Raw genomic sequence first — 23,969 nt, 5'->3', positions numbered from 1 at the left:
TAGGCGGCACTGCTGGGCACTGATAGGGCGGCATTGATGGACACTGATAGGTGGCACTGGTGGGCACTGATAGGCGGCACTGGTGGGCACTGATAGGCGGCACTGGTGGGCACTGATAGGCGGCACTGGTGGGCACTGATAGGCGGCACTGGTGGGCACTGATAGGCACTGATAGGCGGCACTGGTGGGCAATAATGGGCACTGGTGGGCGACACTAAAGGATGGCAATGATGGGCACTTGTGGGCAGCACTGATAGGGAGGACACTGGTGGGCATCACTGATGGGGAGGGCAATGGGGGGCTCCCTGAGCCCTGATTGCCATCCCTGGTGGCCATAGTGGGCATCCCTGGTGGATCTAGTGGCATCCCCCCCCCCCCCGAGGGTCTGCACTGGTAATCAATGATCTGATTACCAGTGCCGACCCCCCCCCCCCTGTCAGGGGAGCCGCCGATCGGCGCTCCTTTGCTCGTGCCTGTCAGGCACGAACTAAGGAAAGCCGATCAACGGCTGTTACTATTTACTATGTGACCAGCCGTGATTGGACACGTCAGAGGCTCTTTACCGAGATCGGAGATGCAGGGTGTCAGACTGACACCTCGCATCACCGATCGCCGCTCTGCGCGCCCCCGGGGGGCGCCCAGAGCTGTGTTATCCTGCCGCCGTCATATGACGTCCGGTCAGGATAACACAACCACATTCCCGCCGTCATTTTGTAATAGGGCGGGCGGGAAGTGGTTAAAGTGATTGTCAGGCTTCTTTTTTTAAAATTTATTTTTATTAAAATAAACATGTTATACTTGTATGACCTATGGAGGGGGACTGCACAGAGTGGCCGGAACCTCTTCTTCTGGGGTGCTTCTGCTCTTCTGTGTCGGCCCCCCCTTTAGCAAGCCGCTTGCTATAGGGGCAGATGTGTGGGCTCGATCCCAAGCCAGGCTATGTGTGTCCAAAGACGCATACAGTGCGGCTGAGCCCTGCCCCCCAACTACCTCCTCACAGGCTTTGATTGACAGCAGCAGGAGCCAATGATTTAGTATTTTTAGGGTGCAATAAAAGTTCAAATGTAGTAGAAGAGCTTTAAACTATTAACAGTGGTAATTTTCACTTACAGTAAAGTAGACTTAAAGCAACTTCATAAGTTAGCCTGTTTCCCAACCTTGTCCTTTACACTGCCCTATTGTGCAGAACACACCTCCAACCCCTAACAGTGGTTTCAGCTCAATCAGCTCCTTCTCAGGATTACTTTTGGAGATTAACTACAATGGAAGGACATTGGACACATGGGTGGCAGTGATACAATTGGCAATCTTTTCCTGAGCAGCCAATCAATGGCACTTACTGCACACTTCTAGACATTTCAAAATTTATGTGCACTGAAGGAATACAAAGATTTACATTTTCTAAAGTTTTTAAGAGCCACCAAAAAGGTGGCAGAATGTTGTACATGGCTGCCCAATGCTCTACAACAGTGGACTCCAAACTGTGGCCCACCAGGGGCCAGATGTGGCCCTTTGCTTGCCTTTATCTGGCCCTTGGGGCACTATTCCACCAACTGGCACCATCACTATTTCTCCCATTAAAACCAATGAAGGGGCACTGTGATGCCAGGGGATTTTCTACACTCAGTAGCCACAGTCCAGCCCCCCTAAAGCTTAAAAGGCCAGTAAAGTGGCCCTTTGCTTAGAAAGTTTGAAGACCCCTGCTCTACAACATAAAAAAAAAACACAGCACGTGAAACTTCACTGTAAAAGGCACAAATCTATAAATTTGGGGCCCACAACAAAGACAGTCTTTACCTGCAGCAGTAGAGACTAAATCAGATGATTTAGCAATTAACACGCCCTTGTCAGCAGAAAAACAGTTTACTGTCACAGGTTATGAATACAAAGAGACTTTAGCCTGGGACAGTTTGTACATAAACTGCATATAGAGTGAAATCTAGATATGCACATGTTCACTGACATTACAAACCTACACAATCCCTTGTATGTAAAAAAAAAAAAAAAAACCCATTTCTCCCTGAATAGCAGGGACTTCTGGGTTCCATCTTGTACACCTCAATGCAAGCAGCCCCTCTCATCACACTAGTGCAGGATCTTTATCAAACACCCAACTTCCAGGTAATTGAGCAAGTAGTACAACTGGACGTCCCGGACTCCAAGTTGGTACCTGTGGATCTACATTTATAGGAAGGCTGCAGGCATATCAAGACATCTGAAAATTCTGGTAATAACCAAAGATTTGTATCCATTCTGAACACCTTCTTAACCACTTAAGCCCCGGAGGATTTGGCTGCTAAAAGACCAGGGGTTTTTTTGCGATTTTTTACTGCGTGACTTTGACGGACAATTGCGTGGTTGTACGACGCTGTACCTAAACGAATTTCACGTCCTTTTTTCCCCACAAACAGAGCTTTCTTTTGGCGGTATTTGATCACCTGTGCGATTTTTTGATCATGCGCTATAAACAAAAAAAGAGCGTAATTTTTGCAAAAATAACAATATTTTTCACTTTTTTTTTTATATGAAATTCCCCCCAAAAAAAATGTAAAAATCAAAATTTTTTAACATTTTCGGCCAAATTGTTTTACGCTACCTATGTTTGGTGTAAAAATCAATTTTGATTGGTTTGCGCAAAAGTTATCGCGTTTACTAACAAAGGGAAAGATTTTTGTCATTTTTGGTGTTTTTTTTTTTTTAACGAGTAATGGCGGCGATCTGCTATTTTTTTTTGCGGTACTGTGACATTGCGGCGGACAGATCGGACCCTTGACTGACATTTTTGACACTTTTGGGGGTACCAGTGACATTACTGCAGTAATCAGTGCTATATATATGCACTGTTACTGCAAAAATGACACTGGCAGGGAAGGGGTTAACTTTATTGGACAGGGAGGGGTTAAGTGTGTCCTAGGGGCGTGTTTCTAACTGTATAGGGACATGGCTATTGGTGTAAAAGCAAAGATCAACGGTTCTACATAGTAGAACCGTCTGATCTTCATTTTTACACCAGGGAGAATGACGGGCGGCTTGTTTACATAAGCCGCTCCGCCTTTCTCCCTTCACAGGAGCGATCGTAGTGTGACCGGCGGACATCGAGTCCGCCGGACACACACACTGACTTGTCTGTGAACGAGCCGCGGCGGGCGTGCGCCCGCCCGCAATAGGCTCGCAAGTCAGTGACAGGTGAGTGACGTACCCCTACGTCACTCTGCCTGGCCGGGGCTGACCGCCGCAGTATATAGTCGTGCGGCGGTCGGCAACCGGTTAAAAAGCATGGATTTCAGAATGTATACACACACACACACACACAATACAGTTGTGCTCAAAAGTTTGCATACCCTGGCAGAAATAGTGACATTTTGGCATCCATACTGAAAATATGACGTATGATGCCAAAAAACTGTATTATCTATAATGTCTTTAAACAATGGCACATACTGGATATTACCAATTCTCCAAGGGTATGCAAACTTTTGATCACAACTGTATCAGGCTTCCTTACCTACATGTTTCAGGTAAAGGACACAAACTATTAGCAAATAGGGTAAACATAACATCCAGAAAACTAGAACTTGTAGAATGAGAAGTATAAAAATGGCAGACAAGGTCTCTCTTAGAAAAGTTTCCTTTAAAAGGATTATAAAATCTTGTTTTTTTTCCTTGAAAAAGAACAAACATGTTATGTTATATTTACCTGCTCTGTTGCAGTTGGTTTTGCACAGAGCAGCCTGGATCCTCCTGTGCTCCTGACCCGTGCCCTCACAGCTTGCTTGCTATGGGGGCACCCAAGCCATGTCACAGCTCCCTGTGTCCATTCAGACAGGAACCCCCGACCCAAACCACATCCCCTCCCCCCTGATTGGATAGCTGACCGGCTGACTGCAGCGGCAGCCAATGTGTCTCAGCCAATCAGGAGGGAGAATCTCAGACGGCTCAGACACTCATGGACATCGCTGACAGAGAGGGACCCCAGGTAAGTGTTAGGAGGGGATGAGGTGGGCTGCTGCACCCAGAAGGTTTTTTTATCCTAATGAATAGAATGTATGAAGATAAAAACCTTCTACCTTTACAACTCTTAAGCACAAAATCCAGGTGTACCGTATTTTCGCGACCATAAGGCGCACCGGATTATAGGCGCAGTATCAGTTAACGGTAAATGCTCAAACTTTTCATATACAAGGCGCACCCAATTATAAGGCGCACTTTTGGCTTTTATCCGATTCCGAATGGCGAGAGTTGAGATGCTTCTGCCAGCTGCTCTTTGTTCCGAAATCAATCAGTCTAGTCTGTCTTCTAGTTGCGGCCATCTTGCTTTATTGCCGTGGAAACTTTTCTTCATCTTCTTTACAAGACGTAGGTCATCTTCTTGCTTTCTCCACTTGCGCACCATGGACTCATTAATGTTGAATTCTCTAGCTGCAGATCTATTTCCATGTTCTTTTGCATTGTTGATTGCTTTCAATTTAAATTTAAAATCTGCCTTGTAAGCAAGTCTCCTTTGTGGAGCCATTTCCAAGTCACTTTGGATTTACAGGATTTCTGCTTCAAGTTTGTTGCTGCGCAATGTGAAACAAATAGTTTTGAGATCCCTTCAATACTCAAGGTTCATATATAAAGGCGCACCGGATTAAAAGTGCACTGCTGGTTTTTGATAAAATTTTAGGATTTTCATTGCGCCTTATAGTCTGAAAAATACAGTACACTCTGGCGGTGTAGCTACTACTCATGCAGCTCACTCACACAGACACGGAGGGCTGTATAATGACGAACAGCCACGGCCAGCAGCTGACAGATGCTGTGGTTCTATACACATCTGAGCAGTTACTGCTATACAGGGACGAATGAGTGGCTCTGAACACAGCCTGTATGAACCAATGACAGGCTTACATAGGCTGCAGCTTAAAGTGGTTCTAAAAGACAAAACATTTTTTACCTTATTAAAAGAAAAGTATGGGAATTTTTAATTTTTTTTTTTTTTTTTTTAAGAATCATACTTACCTGGTTGGAAGCATCATTAGTCCGATACTGCATCTGTCCCCTGACAAAAGAGCTTTGGCTGTACTTCTCATGTAATGCATTCCTTCCATTAAAGTGTAAATTCACTATTACAGATAATCTGTAGGGTGAACTTACACTGGACCTCCTTCCTTATCCCCACCGGCCCGGCTGACCTGGAGTCCCGCGATCACCCGCTAGGAGACATCGAATTGCCGCTTTACCAGTCCGGGGATTTGAAATCCAACGCAGCTTTCTCTCCTCTTCTCCAGTGCCGACAGGACGGGCTAGGTGGGTTCTGAATGGTCAGCGCTGGCCATGTGATGGCGTCAACCAGTCAGAATGCCGCCTATCCATACATGCAGAGAGGTACGTTTAGGACAGGGATCTCCAAGCTATGGCCCTCCAGCTGTTGTGGAACTACACATCCCATGAGGCATTGTAAAACTCTGACAGACTTTCACAGACATAACGAGGCATGATGGGTATTGTAGTTCCTACACAACTGGAGGGCCAGTTTGGAGGCCCCTGGTTTAGGAGATTAAGCCATGGGAGGATTTCAAATCTCTGGACTGGTAAAGCAGCAATTCGGTCAGCGGGACTGGGGGAGGGGATGAGGAAGGGGGTAGAAGGTTTTCTGTAAAAGGTGAACTTACCCTTTAGGGTAAAAAATGTTTAGGCATCAGCATCTCACCTCACCCCGAGTTTACTTACCCAAGCCCTCATTCGATCCAGCACTGCACGTCTGCAGCTTTTCTCTCTTCTTACTTTCAGGTCTCTCTAGCTTTGCATTGGCTCGCACTGCTGTCAAAGCCAGTGATGAGGGGGCGGGCCGCGTCCCTCTATCTGTGTCAATGGACACAGCAGCAGGGCTCAGCAGTGAGCTCACCGGTGCCCCCATGAGAAGAGGCTTCCCATGGGGGCACTGGACAGAAGGAAGGGGACAGAGTGCAGCGGGGGACCCGAGAAGAGGAGGTCCGCAGCCACTCTGTGCAATTTCATTGCACAGAGCAATTAAATATAACATGTTTGTAAAAAAAAAAAAAAAAAATCTTACCTTTACAATTGCTTTAAGTACATCGGAGCAGTCACATGCATACAGGGATGGGTGAGCGGCCCTGGAAGCAAACTATCTACATTCAGGAATGCTCATCAATGCCAATACTTAAGAAACCACTGGGATGTGCATAAAGCCACAGCAACTGCAAGCCTGTCACTGATTTGTACAGACAGCTGGATGCAACCCCAAGAGCAAGTATGCTGAATCCTGTTGTGTATGGCCCTCTGCGCCTTTGTAAACAAGCCCTTAAAGTTTAAACTATTTTCAAGGAAAATCTCTATTCAACTAAACAAAAAAAAAATAATTATATATATATATATATATATATATATATATATATATATATATATATATATATATATATATATATATATATATATATATATATATATATTTTTTTTTTTTTTTTCTTTCCCCCCACAACAAAACCCAGGAACTGCTCGAGCAAGGCCTGAAGACTGGCTGTGTAACTGGAAAGAAATTATGCTAATAGCAGCATTTTTTTATATTTTATTCTACAATATGAAAACGATTAACTTTTTTTGGAATGATAAAAAACAAAGAAGCTGCAAAAGGCATTGTGGTGCATGAATTACCCCAACTTCAGCAGCTTTAAACAGACATACAACCATGCTAGTTCTGCCTCTCTCAAATTTTGCCAACCCCCTTCATTCTCCACTCTATCATCACCTAGAGACTGAGTACAAATCTTGGTATGACCTCCCCGAGGCTGCAGGATCTCTAACTGTATATTATCATACTACACACCATCTACAAAACATCAGAACACAACCACCATAGATACAATCATATACAATTATGGTTGGTACTATAAGAGGTTTGTATTTCAACATTGTGGGAATTACAGCAATTTATTAATATTAATAAGCCTCATGACTAAGATACAGTAACTTGAGAGATAAGCCTTGGGTATAAAAAGAGGAAAACATCCACAGCACGTCCACATTCCTTTCTGCTATAAATTCCTTCTATGAGTTTCGATAACGCTTAGATGTCACCTCAAAAAACTGATTGCAAGTAAACGACGATGTCAAATGGCAGTGCTTTGCAGAAGTATCAAATATATTACATGTAAATTGTGAACACAAGATTAAGCGCTGCAGGTACCAACCTCTCAGATTCCAGACATTTTTTAGGAGTGGGGGAAAACAAAAGATCATACCTGACTATTCAAATCTTCATTAGGTCCAACTCGCCATCCCAAATCAAGAGCGCAGAGAAGGTGAATCTCCCCAATGGGGTCACACACTGCAATAAAAACCTGCAGGGGGTTCTAATCCCTCTCCATTCTATCCAAAACACTTTCATTTCAGTGCTGGATGGGATGATCTCGGACGGCAATAAATCTACACTGCCAAGGCCACTAAACAGACTCCTTATTGCACAGCCTGCAAAAAGGGATCAGCCATAATGATTCTGAAGTCTCCTCCTGTACACTTGATGCCAGCTCTCCTTTATTGGAGGGGTCACACAGGGCTCAGGGCCAGTGTCAACTGCAATCTCCCCAATCTGTAATGATACAGCACTGGATTTGTGTTATCTTCACAGGAACAAAGTTTTACTAACTTTGCCTAAATAACCCCCTCCTCACCAATTTGGCCCCCTTGCATCCCAGGGCCCCATAGCAGCTGAATGGGCTGCTATGACTATTGTTCCGCCATTAGATACTGTACTCAGTATGTGTCATTATGTTATTGCTAAATGACAGGGAAACATAAAATGAAACTAAATAGCTTACACACAACTTTCACAAGGTCACTAAACAAGGCAAATTAGCGCTCAAATAAACCTCAAACCACTTGCTCTTAAATACAAATTACCCTGTATCCTGTAATAAAAGGAGGTTACCTTTCCACCTTACATCATTGTTCTGTATTCACTCATGACACATAACATGCTCTGTAGCCAAAGTTTAAATCCCAGTATAAATAACAATGCAAGGCTAGAGCACAGACGTCTGAACATTTAAACAAAGCAGCAAAGGTAGTTTGCATTTACACAGTGTATGTAAAAAAGTTCATAACCTGTTCATATAGGACAACACTTCTTTGGCTTTATAGTTTCTAAAGGTAAGCCAGCTTAGAGGCAGACAGATGTATTATCTGCCTGTAGCTGTCCTGAATACCACCCCAGCCAGAAGTTTCATTAAGTTTCAAAAGGTTCTCCTACCTTTAAATAATGTATTATGGTTTGCATGCATAGGAATTCATTACTGAGAAACCAAAACTTCTTTACTCAGTTTTAAAAGAATGGTGATCACAATGTCCTTTATCTTCCCATGTAGTTCTGTCTGTAGAAAGTTATTTTGCCACTTGTCATAGAGGATGGACCTTGGTTTCTCAGACTCCCAATCTGACCTGCCTACTGTAGGCCTACATTTATTCCCTTCGGGAATATGGGCAGAAGCACGAATTTCTGCCCGCATTCCAGGGAAAAATGTGCGAAAACATGCCAAAACGTATATCACGCTCGCAGTGCTATTATTGCTTAATGGCATCCCAAACACGGTAACAGTCATGTGCCTTGCCAAAAAGCACTTGCTCATTGTCAAAAAAGAAAAGGTGCAGGAGCTACTCTGGTGTATTTGAAGTGTGTGGGACAGCCCAAGTCAAGTGATGGGCTGCCCTATGTTGTCACGTGACAAATGCATGCAAAAGAAAAAAAATAAAAAAAAAGGATGCGAATGCAGCCTTACTGTGTTGCTTAATTGAAACTTCTGGTCTCTCCACCTTCCATGACCTCACACTTTGACATGCCAGAAGTCTCCTGGTCGGTCATGGCCACCCATGCCTGTTTACATCGATGAGATACTTGCCCCCCAATATTGCCCACATTAAACACCCAATCACTACAATTCATCTGCATGATGTGAACTGTAGTTTCCCATACCATTGTTGCACAGAAAGTGAAAGTATCCACTGCAACGATACCTCCTCTGGGTGCCACACCATAGTTGCATTTGGTAACTGGTAATGAGGTCGTCACTCGCTTTTACAAGGTATTTATCTGGCAAACAGTGAAGCTGTAATTTTACGAAATTTGCAAATTTCCCCTGACAACATATTAGCAGTATTAAACCCAAAAAATGTATATAAAATCAGCTTACCAATCCTTAAAGCTGAACACCAGGCAATTTCCCCCCCCCCCCCCCCATGTAGAAGGGCTGTTCCCGCACTGCATGGGTTAACTACTCATTTTCGTCTAGAGGTTTGGAAAACCAAGATGCCTAATCCTCCAATCCTCCCAGCTTTGGCTCTTGCCCAACCCCCCGTGGTACAGCGGCCTTGTGCGGTGGACTGTTCCTGACATCATCACACCCATAGACCAGTGACATGAAGATGTGACATGATGTGAGGATGTCAGGTACAGTCCATTGCAGGACATGGGGGGGGGGGGGGGGGGAATCAACGTTTTCTGTAGGAATCGGGTGAGTATAGGCTCTGTGTTCACCCATAGATAAAATGAGCAATTAACTCATGCAGTGCAGGCACAGGCCCACTGCATGGGGAATATAAAAAAAGGAGGAAGGAGTTAGGTACCTGGTAACTAAGAATTCTTCCAGGGCAGCAGCTGAGAGATAGGCTTCTCTCACCTAAAACAGGAAGCACAATAGTCCACCATTATAAAAATGTCAGCCATACCTCCGTGCCTCAGTATTAGTAAAGCACCAAAGGAACCCTCAGTATACCTATGAATCCGCAAAAATCCTTTGTACTGTTTAGAGCGGGAATGAATGCTGCCCTGGAAGACTTCTTAGTAAGAGTTACCAGGTACCTACCTCTGTTTTCTCTAATAGACTTCCAGGGCAGCATCTGAAAGAATGTATCGAGCAATACTTACTAGGGAGGGGAGAAGGTCTGGGGCACCTTTCGACCAAAATGTCTGATCCTGACTGGACAGCTGGTCGATGCCTTGTGAAGGTATTGAAGCTCGACCATGTGGCTGCCCTGCAGATCTGCTCTGGTGTTGCCCCAGCCCTTTCTGCGCTTGAAGATGCCCAAGCTCTGGTCGAGTGGGCTTTGACTCCGATCAGTGGGGCAAGGCCTTATGCTTGGTAGGCTGCCTGTATGGCAAGCTTTATCCATCTGGCTATAGTACTTTGAGGCCTGTTTTCCCTTGTTGATGCCTGCATAGAGGACGAGTAATGTTGTAATTTTGCACCAGTCCTTAGTTTGCTCAAGAGAAGCTATAAGAATTTTTCTTACATCTAGCTTGTTGTATGTGTCTCTTTTCTTCCTATCCATTGAACCTGAAAGAAAGGGGATAACCACATTTTGTGTTCTGTGGAAAGTTGAAGCGACTTTTGATTGGAAATCTGGGTCTGGGGTGAGCATTAGCTTATCTGTTTTGAATCAGACTGTAGGGTTCTATCATAGATAGAGCCTGTATTTCGCTTACTCTCCTGGCTGACACAAGGGCCACTAGGAGTACTGTTTTTAGTATAAGGTATTTATCTGAACATTCCACCAGTGGTTCAAAGGGTAGAGAGAGAAATCCTTTAAGCACAGTGGAAAGGTCCCATGTCAGAATTCTGCTGAGCTTCGTGGGTCTAGCTCTTTTTAATGAGAGAAGGAATCTGGAAAGTGGATTTTCTGCCAACCTGATGTCTAGGTAGGGAAGATAGAGCCGCCACTTGGACCTTCAAAGTGTTATGGGAAATGGTTTTGTCTGCTCCTTCCTGTAAGAAATGTAAAATTACTGGATTAGTCCCCTTTTTGGGGTCTTTGCCCTCGTACCAGAAAAACTCTCTCGTAGATGGCTCTGATCACAGGTTTCCTGCTGGCTAAAATGGTTTCTAATCACCCTGTTCGACAGACCCTTCCTCTGTACCCTCAACCTTTCAGGAACCAGGCCAAGAGCTTCATGACTTTGTGGTCCGGGTGGTTGACTGGGCCCTGCGATAGGAGGTTCGGTATGTCTGGTAGTGTTAGATGTGGTCGAACACTGAGGTTTTTCAAGTGACTGAACCACGGCCTGTGGGGCCAATGGGGTGCAAAAAGTATCACTATTGACCATTCTTCCTTGATCTTTTTTTTTTTTTTTTTGTCTTCCTTTTTTTTCTTCCTTGATCTTTTCATCTCCAGAGTGCTCTGCCAAGTTAAGGTAGAGCACTCTGGAGTTAAGAGACAGGAAACTCCAGAGTGCTCTGCCTTACCTTGGAGCTGTCCTGACATACAGGATCTGCAGGGTAAGGTGGGGAAGCCTCCGACATGGTTAGCCCCTGAGAGCCTCTGCTTGGAGGCTTTTAAACTGCTTCCTGTTCTAGCTCCAGCCCCGCCCCCAGCTGACCCCGTGCAGGTTGGTGAACACACCTGCACTGTCACTGCTGTCCTGGTCTTGTCCTCCCACCTGTTATTTCACTGAGGAGGGAGTTCATCTGCCTTTTTTTCCCTTTTCTTTTTTTATAAATTGTGCCCCCACCCGGATAGGACGTCACCGGAAGTGCCCTGCTCCCTCGAATGGCTTCAGCCTACACAAAAATGCCTGCTGATTGGAAATATGTCCCTGGAAGCACCACGAGTTGCCGGAAATTACGCACCCACCGCCATTTTGCTCCTTTAGGCAGCATGGCCTCCAGTTTTCCTGGATGACAGAGCTGTCGACGGGAGGCTGTTTTGTGGGGTCTGGGCAGATAGCCGGTGCCAGGTGCAGATGACGGCGATTCTGTGGGGGAATGCCACCAGCATCCAATACAGCTAGCGGGATGGTTGCATGCTCCTCAGTAGGGACGAAAGTTTCACCATGAAACTTCAGGCAGAGGCCAACTGACCCAACTTGCTACCCCTGGTCTGTAATACTCCAAGCCCGCTGGGCTGGTTGGAAAGCTGGCCAGGGAGTCCCCTGCAGTTAGCACAGAGACTGTACAAAACAAACTGCTGCAGTTCCTGTGGGTCTGGAGGAAACACAATCAACTGAGGCTTGTAGGTATGGCTGACATTTTTTTAATGGTGGACTCTCGGGTTTCCTGTTTTAGGTGGGAGGAGCCTCTCTCTCAGATGCTGCCCTGGAAGATGATTAGAGAAAAATTGCCCAGAGTTGGGCTTTAAACATGCTGGCTGCATTCTGTATTTTTTTAAGCTTTTTCCATCTGGTGATCCAGCCTTCTACTTCCTGTCTTAGGATGTCTCCACACTGGATGGAGGAGCAATGGAGATACCTTTAGACAGCAGTATTGTCAGTCTGCGGAGAAGGTTGTGTTCGACGTACTAGCACATTTAGATAAGACTACACTACTTAGGAAGTTACAGCAACAGATTTCTTTCCTTTTGGGATAAAAGCTGACCAATGCAAGAACACCTGTCACCATTAAATGTTTATCAACCTTCTAACCGCCACTTTTGCTGGACATCTCAGGTCTGTTAAAGTTCAAAAATAAGAACTGCTGTTTTTGGCTTAATGGCATTTTTTTCTGCAGCCAGTAAACTCCCCAGCATGTTATCCTATGTATCCATGCACACATAGGCAGTTATCAGCATTTTCTGGCTGGAAAATACTAGTGGGGTTTGAAGCGGATTTTTTCAGCTGTAAAAACGCTCTAACTCGGATATAAGCCTAAAAACACAGCAAAATGCTAAAAAAACATGTTTATGAGCGTTTTTAAGCCACAAGCTTTTGTGGGAGTATAGGTCTGCTAAAACCGCAAAAAAACTCATTTTCCAGCTGCAGGCGTTTTTATAAAGACCAGTGTTCATGAGGCCTAAAGGATGGGAGGGTTTAGTTTCACTGATTGTTGAGCTGCAATGTGCTAGATTTTTATTTCTGGGTTTATTACCACTTTTTATAGATTCATACTGGTGCACTGCAGTTTGGCCACAGCACGGGTGTTTGTGCTTTTTCTCCCACAGTCCCACTGAGTATTAGTAAAAACTGGGAAATGGTCTGATGTTGTCTATTACATCCACTTCCATCCCTAAATCAAGCAAAAAAGAGAAAAATGGCCCAGATGGGACTTTAAATGAAGTGGATGCATAAGTCGCTGATGCATAAAAGTAGATTTTAATGAGTAAAAAACATGTAAGCAAAAACATGCATTGACCAACAGATGGGAGTACAGAGTATGGCATGGCAAGATTTCAACAGCAATATTGATATAAAAAATCATAACATGGAGTGAGCAGGAAACACACAAAATTGTCTTAAATATAATGTACAACATAGTAGAAAACTTGACGCGTTTCGTGGGTCTGTAGCCCACTCATCAGGAGTATGTACAGGTAAATCTGTCAAAGGAATAAAAGACTTGTATGTAATGTCAAAAACCAATAGATGTTGGAGATAAATCAGCAAGTATGGATTTTCAACAATTGTATGACCCAAGTGGGGAAACCATACTTACATGGAGCCATATTTCACTGGTGAAAGCGACATTGCCATATGGTGGAAGCGCAAATTGTCTGACCCGGGAGCTGAAGGAACATGAGTCCACGGCAGTGGGACGGGAAGCCAGGGGAGGACACTTGTGGTAAATAATGTCTGAGCATGTAGGATAACGCAGCACTGAATAGAAAGATGAAGATATTTTGTATCAGAGTATAAGAAGTACAATGTATCACTTAGTAGTAGTCAGAAAAGATATGAATGTATAGCACAAGGCTAGTAGTCAGAAAAGATATGAATGTATAGCACAAGGCTAGTATAAAGACCAAGCCAAACCCAAAAAAAATGTAAAACTAAAATCGCAGAGTGTGCTTGTCTGAATGTGATCAGAGTGATCCAAGAGGGATAACAGCAAAGTGAAAATAGAAAGGTAAACGAGTATCAGAGTGTGGGAGATACAATGTATCAATTAGTAATAGCCAGTCCAAACCTAGAAAAAGGTGACAAAATGTGCTTGTCTTAATGTGATCGAATAATGAAAGAGGGGCAACAACAATGTATGGAAGATGAAAAGGTAGGGGAAGGAAATGTATTTGCGCTTCCACCATATGGCAATGTCGCTTTCACCAGTGAAATATGGCTCCATGTAAGTATGGTTTCCCCACTTGGGTCATACAATTGTTGAAAATCCATACTTGCTGATTTTTCTCCAACATCTATTGGTTTTTGACATTACATACAAGTCTTTTATTCCTTTGACAGGTTTACCTGTACATACTCCTGATGAGTGGGCTACAGACCCACGAAACGCGTCATGTTTTCAACTATGTTGTACATTATATTTAAGACAATTTTGTGTGTTTCCTGCTCACTCCATGTTATGATTTTTTATATCTGTTGAAATCTTGCCATGCCATACTTTGTACTCCATCTGTTGGTCAATGCATGTTTTTGCTTACATGTTTTTTTACTCATTAAAATCTACTTTTATGCATCAGTGACTCATGCATGCACTTCATTTAAAGTCCCATCTGGACCATTTTTCTCTTTTTTCCACTGACTATTAGGTTGTGCATTTTTGCCCCGTTTTCGGGAAAACGCACCAAAGATGCGGCATGCAGGACTTTTGGTGCACTTTCAGAAAACACAGCAAAAACGTTACTAATAAAGTAAAAAAACTAGTAAATTGTGCACAGATATGACCTAACAATGAATCTGACTGATTGCGGCATTCAGCTTGAGGCTGGGTTCACACTTAGTTCAGACACAGTTCACAGCAGGGTTCCGGTGTGTCCCTGTTCTCTGTTTCAGGGACGAATCAGGCCCCAATTTTGCCTAAATTCGGACCTGAAACAGAGCCAAAGAAGCACAGGGCCCCTATGCAATCCGCTCTGCAGCCGCCACGGAGATGCGTGAATGGGCTCCATTGAAAGCCAGGCACACTCTCCTGTCATGCAAATTGGATGTGGGGAAACCTGCATCCAACTCGCACTAGTGTGAGCCCAGCCTTAAACCCCAGGCAACTATAAACACCAACACATGCCTGCGTATCTGTGGGGGAACTGTGCTGCATTCCTGTATTGCTAATCTCTGAAAACAATACAAGGTACTTCTGAAAATTCACATAAACATTTCTACATGAACTTTTGCTGCCAGTTTTCATTTACAGTTTGCCAACCTCCACAGTAACCGTTTATTGCAAACACTACGAATATCGCAGCCAACTGATGCCACCTGCTGATACTGAGCTGCAAGGAGAAAAGGTTACAAAACATAATCTGTACCATAGAGACAGATTTATAAAAAACAGAGTAAAAAAAGGTTTGAAATAAAATATATATCCTAATTCGTCACCATTGACAACAACTTCCATTCTGCGCTTTTCTTCACCACTCCAGTTTACATAAATCAGGTTCAATGTTCCCTCACCATAAAAAAAATCAAAAGTTTTATTGAGAGATTTAGACGCACTCATAAAATGAAGGCATTTCCATTAACCACTTAAGCCCCGGAAGATTTTACCCCCTTCCTGACCAGGGGGTTTTTTTGCGATTTTTTACTGCGTGACTTTAACGGACAATTGCGCGGTCGTGCGATGCTGTACCTAAACGAATTTCACGTCCTTTTTTTCCCACAAACAGAGCTTTCTTTTGGTGGTATTTGATCACCTGTACGATTTTTTGATCATGCGCTATAAACAAAAAAAGAGCGTAATTTTTGCAAAAATAACAATATTTTTCACATGAAATTCCCCCCAAAAAAAAAATGTAAAAATCAAAATTTTTTAACATTTTCGGCCAAATTGTTTTACGCTACATATGTTTGGTAAAAAAAAAAAATTGCAAAAAGCGTACTTTGATTGGTTTGCGCAAAAGTTATCGCGTTTACTAACAAAGGGAAAGATTTTTGTCATTTTTGGTGTTTTTTTTTAACGAGTAATGGCGGCGATCTGCGATTTTTTTTGCGGTACTGCGACATTACGGCGGACAGATCGGACCCTTGACTGACATTTTTGACACTTTTGGGGGTACCAGTGACATTACTGCAGTAATCAGTGCTATATATATGCACTGTTACTGCAAAAATGACACTGGCAGGGAAAGGGTTAACTGTATTGGACAGGGAGGGGTTAAGTGTGTCCTAGGGGCGTGTTTCTAACTGTGATTGGACAGGTCTCCTAGTGTAAAAACAAAGATCAACGGTTCTACATAGTAGAACCGTCTGATCTTCATTTTTACACAGGGGAGAATGACAGGCGGCTTGTTTACATAAGCCGCTCTGTCTTTCTCCCGCTGTACCGGCGATCGTAGTGTGACCGGCAGACATCGGGTCCGCCAGTCACACTCCCGCACTCCTCCGTGAACGAGCCGAGGCGGGCGCGCACCCGCCCGCTATTGGCTCTAAAAGGAGTGACAGGCTAGTGACGTTAATTAACGTCACTCTGCCTGGCCGGGGCTGACCGCCGCAGTAAATTTACTTGCGGCGGTCGGCAAGTAGTTATACATCACAGCCAGTCACCATCACAGCAACACGAGTTTACATTAACGCTGCTGGAACCGTTGTCATAGGCAGCTTTCTTCAAATCAGAAGATTGGAAGCATTGCAGTGACAATTCTTTTCTAATATAAATGGGTACCAATAATTATAGGTAAAGTTGATCCAGGGAATATCCGATTGCCTCTCGGGGAATCAGAAAGTAATTTTTCCCCTGCTGTAGCAAATTGGATCATGGTTTGCTGGGTTTTATAGCCTTCCTCTGGATCAGCTGCGGGTATAGGATGGTGTATATGGGATTGTATGGTTGGGTTTTCATTACTGTTTTTTTATTGGTTGAGCCAGATGGACTTGTGTCTTTTTTCAACCTGACTAACTATGTAACAATTGTATACTTCTCATAAGATACATTTATTGCAGTCTAAATACAACTTTGTGCTTTTCCACAATTATTATTATTATAATACAGGATTTATATAGCGCCAACAGTTTGCACAGCGCTTTACAATGTGACACTAATGCTAGCTTCACACACTCACACAACAATCTTTGATTAATTTCAACCGATATTCACAAACACAGCCACCAGGTTCAGGGTTATGATCACAACTGTTCAACACCTGGAACTGCTGACAACTGACATGTATTGAACTCCACCAGGCTAATAACCACTAAACATACAGGAGGTTGTATTACCTGACAAAGGCTTTGTATTTCTATCCATCCAGTTCTGAGATTTACACAGCAGACCTGATCTTTCAGTTAAGAATCCCTTACGTGCCCTGCACACCACCCAACCTGTTACTGGAATGGTGAAAGGAGGTGCAGCAGACTGATGCGCTTACTTCACAGTCACTCTGCTCTCTCCTACCACCAGCTTGCTCTTTGTTGGGCACACAAGAACTGCAGTACAACTGATTGGCTCCCTGTGCTGCTTCTCCATCCCCATCTTTATGCTTTGATGTACAATGGACTGCAAATGTTTATTTAAAGCTGAATGCCAGGAATATTTTTTTTTTTAAGCACCACAAGGTAAATAAGCGGGGGCTGTGCATGTATCCATGTATAGGCCCTCACCCCGGAAGGCCTGTCAAATTCAGACATGCGGCTGTGTTCATACAGTCACTGCATCCCCATAGAGTAACATAGGCTGATTGTATGCAACTCTAGGCGGCTCCAGCCACATAAATAGACGGCTCATTCACACTGTACAGGCCCCAGCGGCCGAGTGACTGAGCCCATAATTAGAGACGACCTATTTAACTTGTGGTGTTTACATAAAGATTCCTGGAGTTCACCCTATAAAAAATACATTTAATGAAGTTTAATGAACACAGAGCTGTATTTATTTGTGTTTAATATCTGCCTGGAGTTTCGCTTTTAGTGGCTATCACCTTAGTACATTTGACTTTCCAACAGTTAACAGAACAGCCAATAAAACTAATATAACCTCCTAAAAGCAGAAACCCAGATGTGCTGGCTTGTAACTTTAGGCTCGCTTAGGTTTTGAAATAAAGACCTGGTAATGTCTTCTCTATGAGGATCCCCAATCCTGAGGGGTATCCCCTTATCCTGAAATACCCCCCTCTGATCCTGAGGAACGCACCCCCTGATCCTAAGGAAACGCCCTCCTGATCCTGACGGGTACCCTCTGATCCTGAGGAACGCCCACCCCTGATCCTGAGGAAACACCCCCCTGATTCTGATGGGTACCCACTGATCCTGAGGAACGCCCCCCTGATCCTGAGGAAACACCCCCCTGATTCTGACGGGTACCCTCTGATCCTGAGGAACGCCCCCCTGATCCTGAGGAAACACCCCCCTAATTCTGATGGGTACCCTCTGATCCTGAGGAAACACCCCCCTGATACTGACGGGTACCCTCTGATCCTGAGGAAACACCCCCCTGATACTGACGGGTACCCTCTGATCCTGAGGAAACACCCCCCCTCCCTGATTCTGACGGGTACCCTCCGATTCTGAGGAACGCTCACCCCTGATCCTGAGGAAACACCCCCCTGATTCTGATGGGTACCCTCTGATCCTGAGGAACGCCCCCCTGATTCTGAGGAAACACCCCCCTGATTCTGACGGGTACCCTCTGATCCTGAGGAAACACCCTCCTGATACTGATGGGTACCCTCTGATCCTGAGGAACGCCCCCCTGATCCTGAGGAAACACCCCCCTGATTCTGACGGGTACCCTCTGATCCTGAGGAAACACCCCCCTGATACTGATGGGTACCCTCTGATCCTGAGGAAACACCCCCCTGATTCTGACGGGTACCCTCTGATCCTGAGGAAACACCCCCCTGATTCTGATGGGTACCCTCTGATCCTGAGGAAACACCCCCCTGATCCTGAGGAAACACCCCCCTGATACTGATGGGTACCCTCTGATCCTGAGGAAACACCCCCCTGATTCTGACGGGTACCCTCTGATCCTGAGGAAACACCCCCCTGATTCTGACGGGTACCCTCTGATCCTGAGGAAACACCCCCCTGATTCTGATGGGTACCCTCTGATCCTGAGGAACGCCCCCCTGATTCTGAGGAAACACCCCCCTGATTCTGACGGGTACCCTCTGATCCTGAGGAAACACCCCCCTGATACTGATGGGTACCCTCTGATCCTGAGGAACGCCCCCCTGATCCTGAGGAAACACCCCCCCTGATTCTGACGGGTACCCTCTGATCCTGAGGAAACACCCCCCTGATTCTGACGGGTACCCTCTGATCCTGAGGAAACACCCCCCTGATTCTGACGGGTACCCTCTGATCCTGAGGAAACACCCCCCTGATTCTGACGGGTACCCTCTGATCCTGAGGAAACACCCCCCCCCTCCCTGATTCTGACGGGTACCCTCCGATTCTGAGGAACGCCCACCCCTGATCCTGAGGAAACACCCCCCCTGATTCTGATGGGTACCCTCTGATCCTGAGGAACGCCCCCCTGATCCTGAGGAAGCACCCCCCTGATTCTGACGGGTACCCTCTGATCCTATCGAAACAACCCCCTGATACTAATGGGTACCCTCTGATCCTGAGGAAACACCCCCCCCCGATTCTGACGGGTACCCTCTGATCCTGAGGAAACACCCCCCCCCCCCCTTTCGATTCTGACGGGTACCCTCTGATCCTGAGGAAACACCCCCCTGATTCTGATGGGTACCCTCTGATCCTGAGAAACGCCCCCTGATCTGAGGGGTCACCCTCTAACTCTGGAGTATCCCCTTATTCTGAGGAACGCTCCCCTGTTCTAGAAGGATATCCTCTGATCATAAAGAATGCTCCTTGATCCATAAGAGTATCCCCTGATCCTGAGAAACACCCCCTGTTCCAGAAGGAGATCCCCAGATCCTAAAAGGAACGACCCCTGACCCTTTGCAGTGCCCCCCCCCCCCCCCCAGAGGCTGGAGGATGTGATGTGCCTCTGACCGCAGCTTTCTTCATGCAGACCGACAGGCACTGCCAATGTATTCTCTTTCACTGCGTTAAAAGCTGACTTGCTGGAACATCACTCAAAGTCATAGGTAGGGGTGTGTGTCATATATATTTATACACACACACCCCTACCTGCCTATCCCAACCTTTTCAACATGGAGGAACCCTTGAACTTTGTGTTCTCAGGGAACCCTTGCTAATAATTACTATTTCTACAGATCCCCGCACATTAGTGGGATGGGGAGTGGGAAGAATGCTCCTTACATTGATGGTCATTGAGAAAAATCCCCCCTCCATTTACAAAGAGCTTATAGATGATTGGTGGCTGTGGGAATTTATCTTATTGCTCAAAAGATAGATTATATATATTCCATTGTGCATAGTATGACAGCGGGGACACAGTGTACACCTCAAGAGCCCCCAATCTCTAATGTGACCCCGGCTCAGACTTCTGTATGTAGGCTCCCTGGGGACACAGAAGAACTTTTCCCAGACCTCCAGGATGTATGAAGGTCCGGGCTCCAGAACCGTTGTGGATCGGTCACTCCTGTATAGCACACAGCTCTGGGGGTCCCTACACTTCACTGGCTGCATGCTTGTTTTAGGTCAGGCTATCACTGAGTGGAGAGGAAGGAGGATGACAGACCCAGGAATAGATCTACGTAAATATTACAGCAATCAGGGGTCTACGGTGACTACAATGTAGCTGGTCAGGGAATCCGAGCTCTGAGGGGTCATCTCCAGGAGGGTTCACCTTCATCACTCCAATGGGAGGAACACAAAGTTATCCAAAATGTTTATTTATATACACACAGATCATATCAGAGCCCCCATAATAATCCCCCCTATGCAGCACTCACAGCAAGATATGGGTAGAACAAGGCACTACAAGTCCCAGCATGCTCCACTGGAAGGCACTACAAGTCCCAGCATGCTCCACTGGAAGGCACTACAACTCCCAGCATGCTCTCTGGAAGGCACTACAACTCCCAGCATGCTCCACTGGAAGGCACTACAAGTCCCAGCAAGCCCCCTGAGCTGCAGGCAGCAGACTGAGGACTCGGTGTCGCCCCTCCCCGGTCACACTGTACCTTGTAGGTGTTCTCGGTGATCCTGGCCACGGCCTCCGGGTCCCGGGACATGTCTGCGGTCCTTAGTGTCACTCTGTCCCACTCCGCACACTGGCCCGGCTCCTCACCATGCCCCTTCCACCTCCTACCGGCGGCGCCCAACAACTGTGACAAGTAGAGGGAGCGGCGGCTGCGGGCTGAGAGGGGAAGGTGGGGCCGGTGAGGTCAGCAGCAGGTGCCGGCTAGGGAGGGGACGTACCTGGGCGGAGGGGGGAGGAGCGCTGGCGGAGGAGAGGGAGGGGAAGTCACCTGGGCGGAGGGTGTGTGAGGCGGAATGGTTGGTGGATGGAGGGAGCACACAGAGCTCTCCATACACCGCCTATAGAAAGAGCTCCGTGTATAATATGACCGTGACACACCGTGCCTGCCTGTGCTCTGAGTCAGGACTGCTCTGCTCACAGACATTGTATTTAATCATCTTCTAGACTAGAGTTTCCCAACTTTGTTTCAGTCATGGAACACCTCTGGCCTCATTCACATAGCTCCTCCAATCATGGAACACTTCAGGCCTCATTCACATAGCTCCTCCAATCATGGAACACCTCAGGCTCATTCACATAGCTCCTCCAATCATGGAACACCTCAGGCTCATTCACATAGTTCCTCCAATTATAGAACACCTCAGGTCTCATTCACATAGCTCCTCCAGTTATAGAACACCTCAGGCCTCATTCACATAGCTCCTCCAATCATGGAACACCTCAGGCCTCATTCACATAGCTCCTCCAGTTATAGAACACCTCAGGCTCATTCACATAGCTCCTCCAATCATGGAACACCTCTGGCCTCATTCACATAGCTCCTCCAATCATGGAACACCTCTGGCCTCATTCACATAGCTCCTCTAATCATGGAACACCTCAGGCCTCATTCACATAGCTCCTCCAATCATGGAACACCTCAGGCCTCATTCACATAGCTCCTCCAATCATGGAACACCTCAGGCCTCATTCACATAGCTCCTCCAATCACGGAACACCTCAGGCCTCATTCACATAGCTCCTCCAATTATGGAACACCTCAGGCCTCATTCACATAGCTCCTCCAATCACGGAACACCTCAGGCCTCATTCACATAGCTCCTGCAATTATAGAACACCTCAGGCCTCATTCACATAGTTCCTCCAATCATGGAACACCTCAGGCCTCATTCACATAGCTCCTCCAATCATGGAACACCTCAGGCCTCATTCACATAGCTCCTCCAATCATGGAACACCTCAGGCCTCATTCACATAGCTCCTCCAATCATGGAACACCTTAGGTCTCGTTCACATACTTCCTCCAATCATGGAACACCTCAGGCCTCATTCACATAGCTCCTCCAATCATGGAACACCGTCCTCAGGCCTCATTCACATAGCTCCTCCAATCATGGAACACCTCAGGCCTCATTCACATAGTTCCTCCAATCATGGAACACCTCAGGCCTCATTCACATAGCTCCTCCAATTATGGAACACCTCAGGCCTCATTCACATAGCTCCTCCAATCATGGAACACCTCAGGCCTCATTCACATAGCTCCTCCAATCATGGAACACCTCAGGCCTCATTTACATAGCTCCTCCAATCATGGAACACCTTAGGTCTCGTTCACATACTTCCTCCAATCATGGAACACCTCAGGCCTCATTCACATAGCTCCTCCAATCATGGAACACCTCAGGCCTCATTCACATAGCATCCTGCAATCATGGAACACCTCTGGCCTCATTCACATAGCTCCTCCAATCATGGAACACCTCAGGCCTCATTCACATAGCTCCTGCAATTATAGAACACCTCAGGCCTCATTCACATAGTTCCTCCAATCATGGAACACCTCAGGCCTCATTCACATAGCATCCTCCAATCATGGAACACCTCAGGCCTCATTCACATAGCTCCTCCAATCATGGAACACCTCAGGCCTCATTCACATAGCTCCTCCAATCATGGAACACCTTAGGTCTCGTTCACATACTTCCTCCAATCATGGAACACCTCAGGCCTCATTCACATAGCTCCTCCAATCATGGAACACCTCAGGCCTCAGTCACATAGCTCCTCCAATCATGGAACACCTCAGGCCTCATTCACATAGCTCCTCCAATCATGGAACACCTCAGGCCTCATTCACATAGCATCCTGCAATCATGGAACACCTCAGACCTCATTCACATAGCTCCTCCAATTATGGAACACCTCAGGCCTCATTCACATAGTTCCTCCAATCATGGAACACCTCAGGCCTCATTCACATAGCTCCTCCAATCATGGAACACCTCAGGCCTCATTCACATAGCTCCTCCAATCATGGAACACCTCAGACCTCATTCACATAGCTCCTCCAATTATGGAACACCTCAGGCCTCATTCACATAGTTCCTCCAATCATGGAACACCTCAGGCCTCATTCACATAGCTCCTCCAATCATGGAACACCTCAGGCCTCATTCACATAGCTCCTCCAATCATGGAACACCTCAGGCCTCATTCACACAGCTCTTCCAATCATGGAACCCCTCAGGCCTCAGTCACATAGCTCCTCCAATCATGGAACACCTCAGGCCTTATTCACATAGCTCTTCCAATCATGGAACACCTCAGTCACATAGCTCCTCCAATCATGGAACACCTCAGGCCTCATTCACATAGCTCCTCCAATCATGGAACACCTCAGGCCTCATTCACATAGCTCTTCCAATCATGGAACACCTCAGGCCTCAGTCACATAGCTCCAAGCTCTGACCATTGAACACTTTAGGCCTCATTCACATAGCTCCAAGCTCAAACCATGGAGCACCTCAGCCCTTATTCACATAGTTCCAAGCTCCAGCTGTGGAACACCTCAGACCTCCCACCAGGGAACACCTCAGGCCTCATTCACATAGCTCCAAGCTTCAACGCACTTAACCACTTTACGACCGGCGCACGACGATCTACGTCGGCACTCAGCCCCGGCCAGGCAAACTGACGTAGGCCTACGTCAGCACAATTTGCCGGCCCTGTGCGCGCTCCCGC

At 46.0% G+C, this 23,969-nt stretch overlaps 1 protein-coding gene across 1 annotated transcript in view; it reads right to left on the bottom strand.

Moving 5' to 3' along the window:
- The window catches only part of BAIAP2L1 (BAR/IMD domain containing adaptor protein 2 like 1), a 191,229-nt gene extending 170,102 nt beyond the window's left edge, over positions 1-21,127 (bottom strand). The window contains exon 1 of the mRNA XM_082262453.1: positions 20,926-21,127. Coding sequence (XP_082118579.1) covers positions 20,926-20,976 — 51 coding nt within the window. The 5' untranslated portion in view covers positions 20,977-21,127. The remainder of the gene's footprint in view (positions 1-20,925) is intronic.
- Positions 21,128-23,969: the final 2,842 nt, after the last annotated feature.

The sequence above is a fragment of the Pelophylax lessonae genome, assembly GCF_965119305.1.
Source record: "Pelophylax lessonae genome assembly, chromosome: 6".
NCBI classification, from domain to species: Eukaryota; Metazoa; Chordata; class Amphibia; order Anura; family Ranidae; genus Pelophylax; species Pelophylax lessonae.
This window is presented reverse-complemented; position numbering and strand designations above follow the sequence as displayed.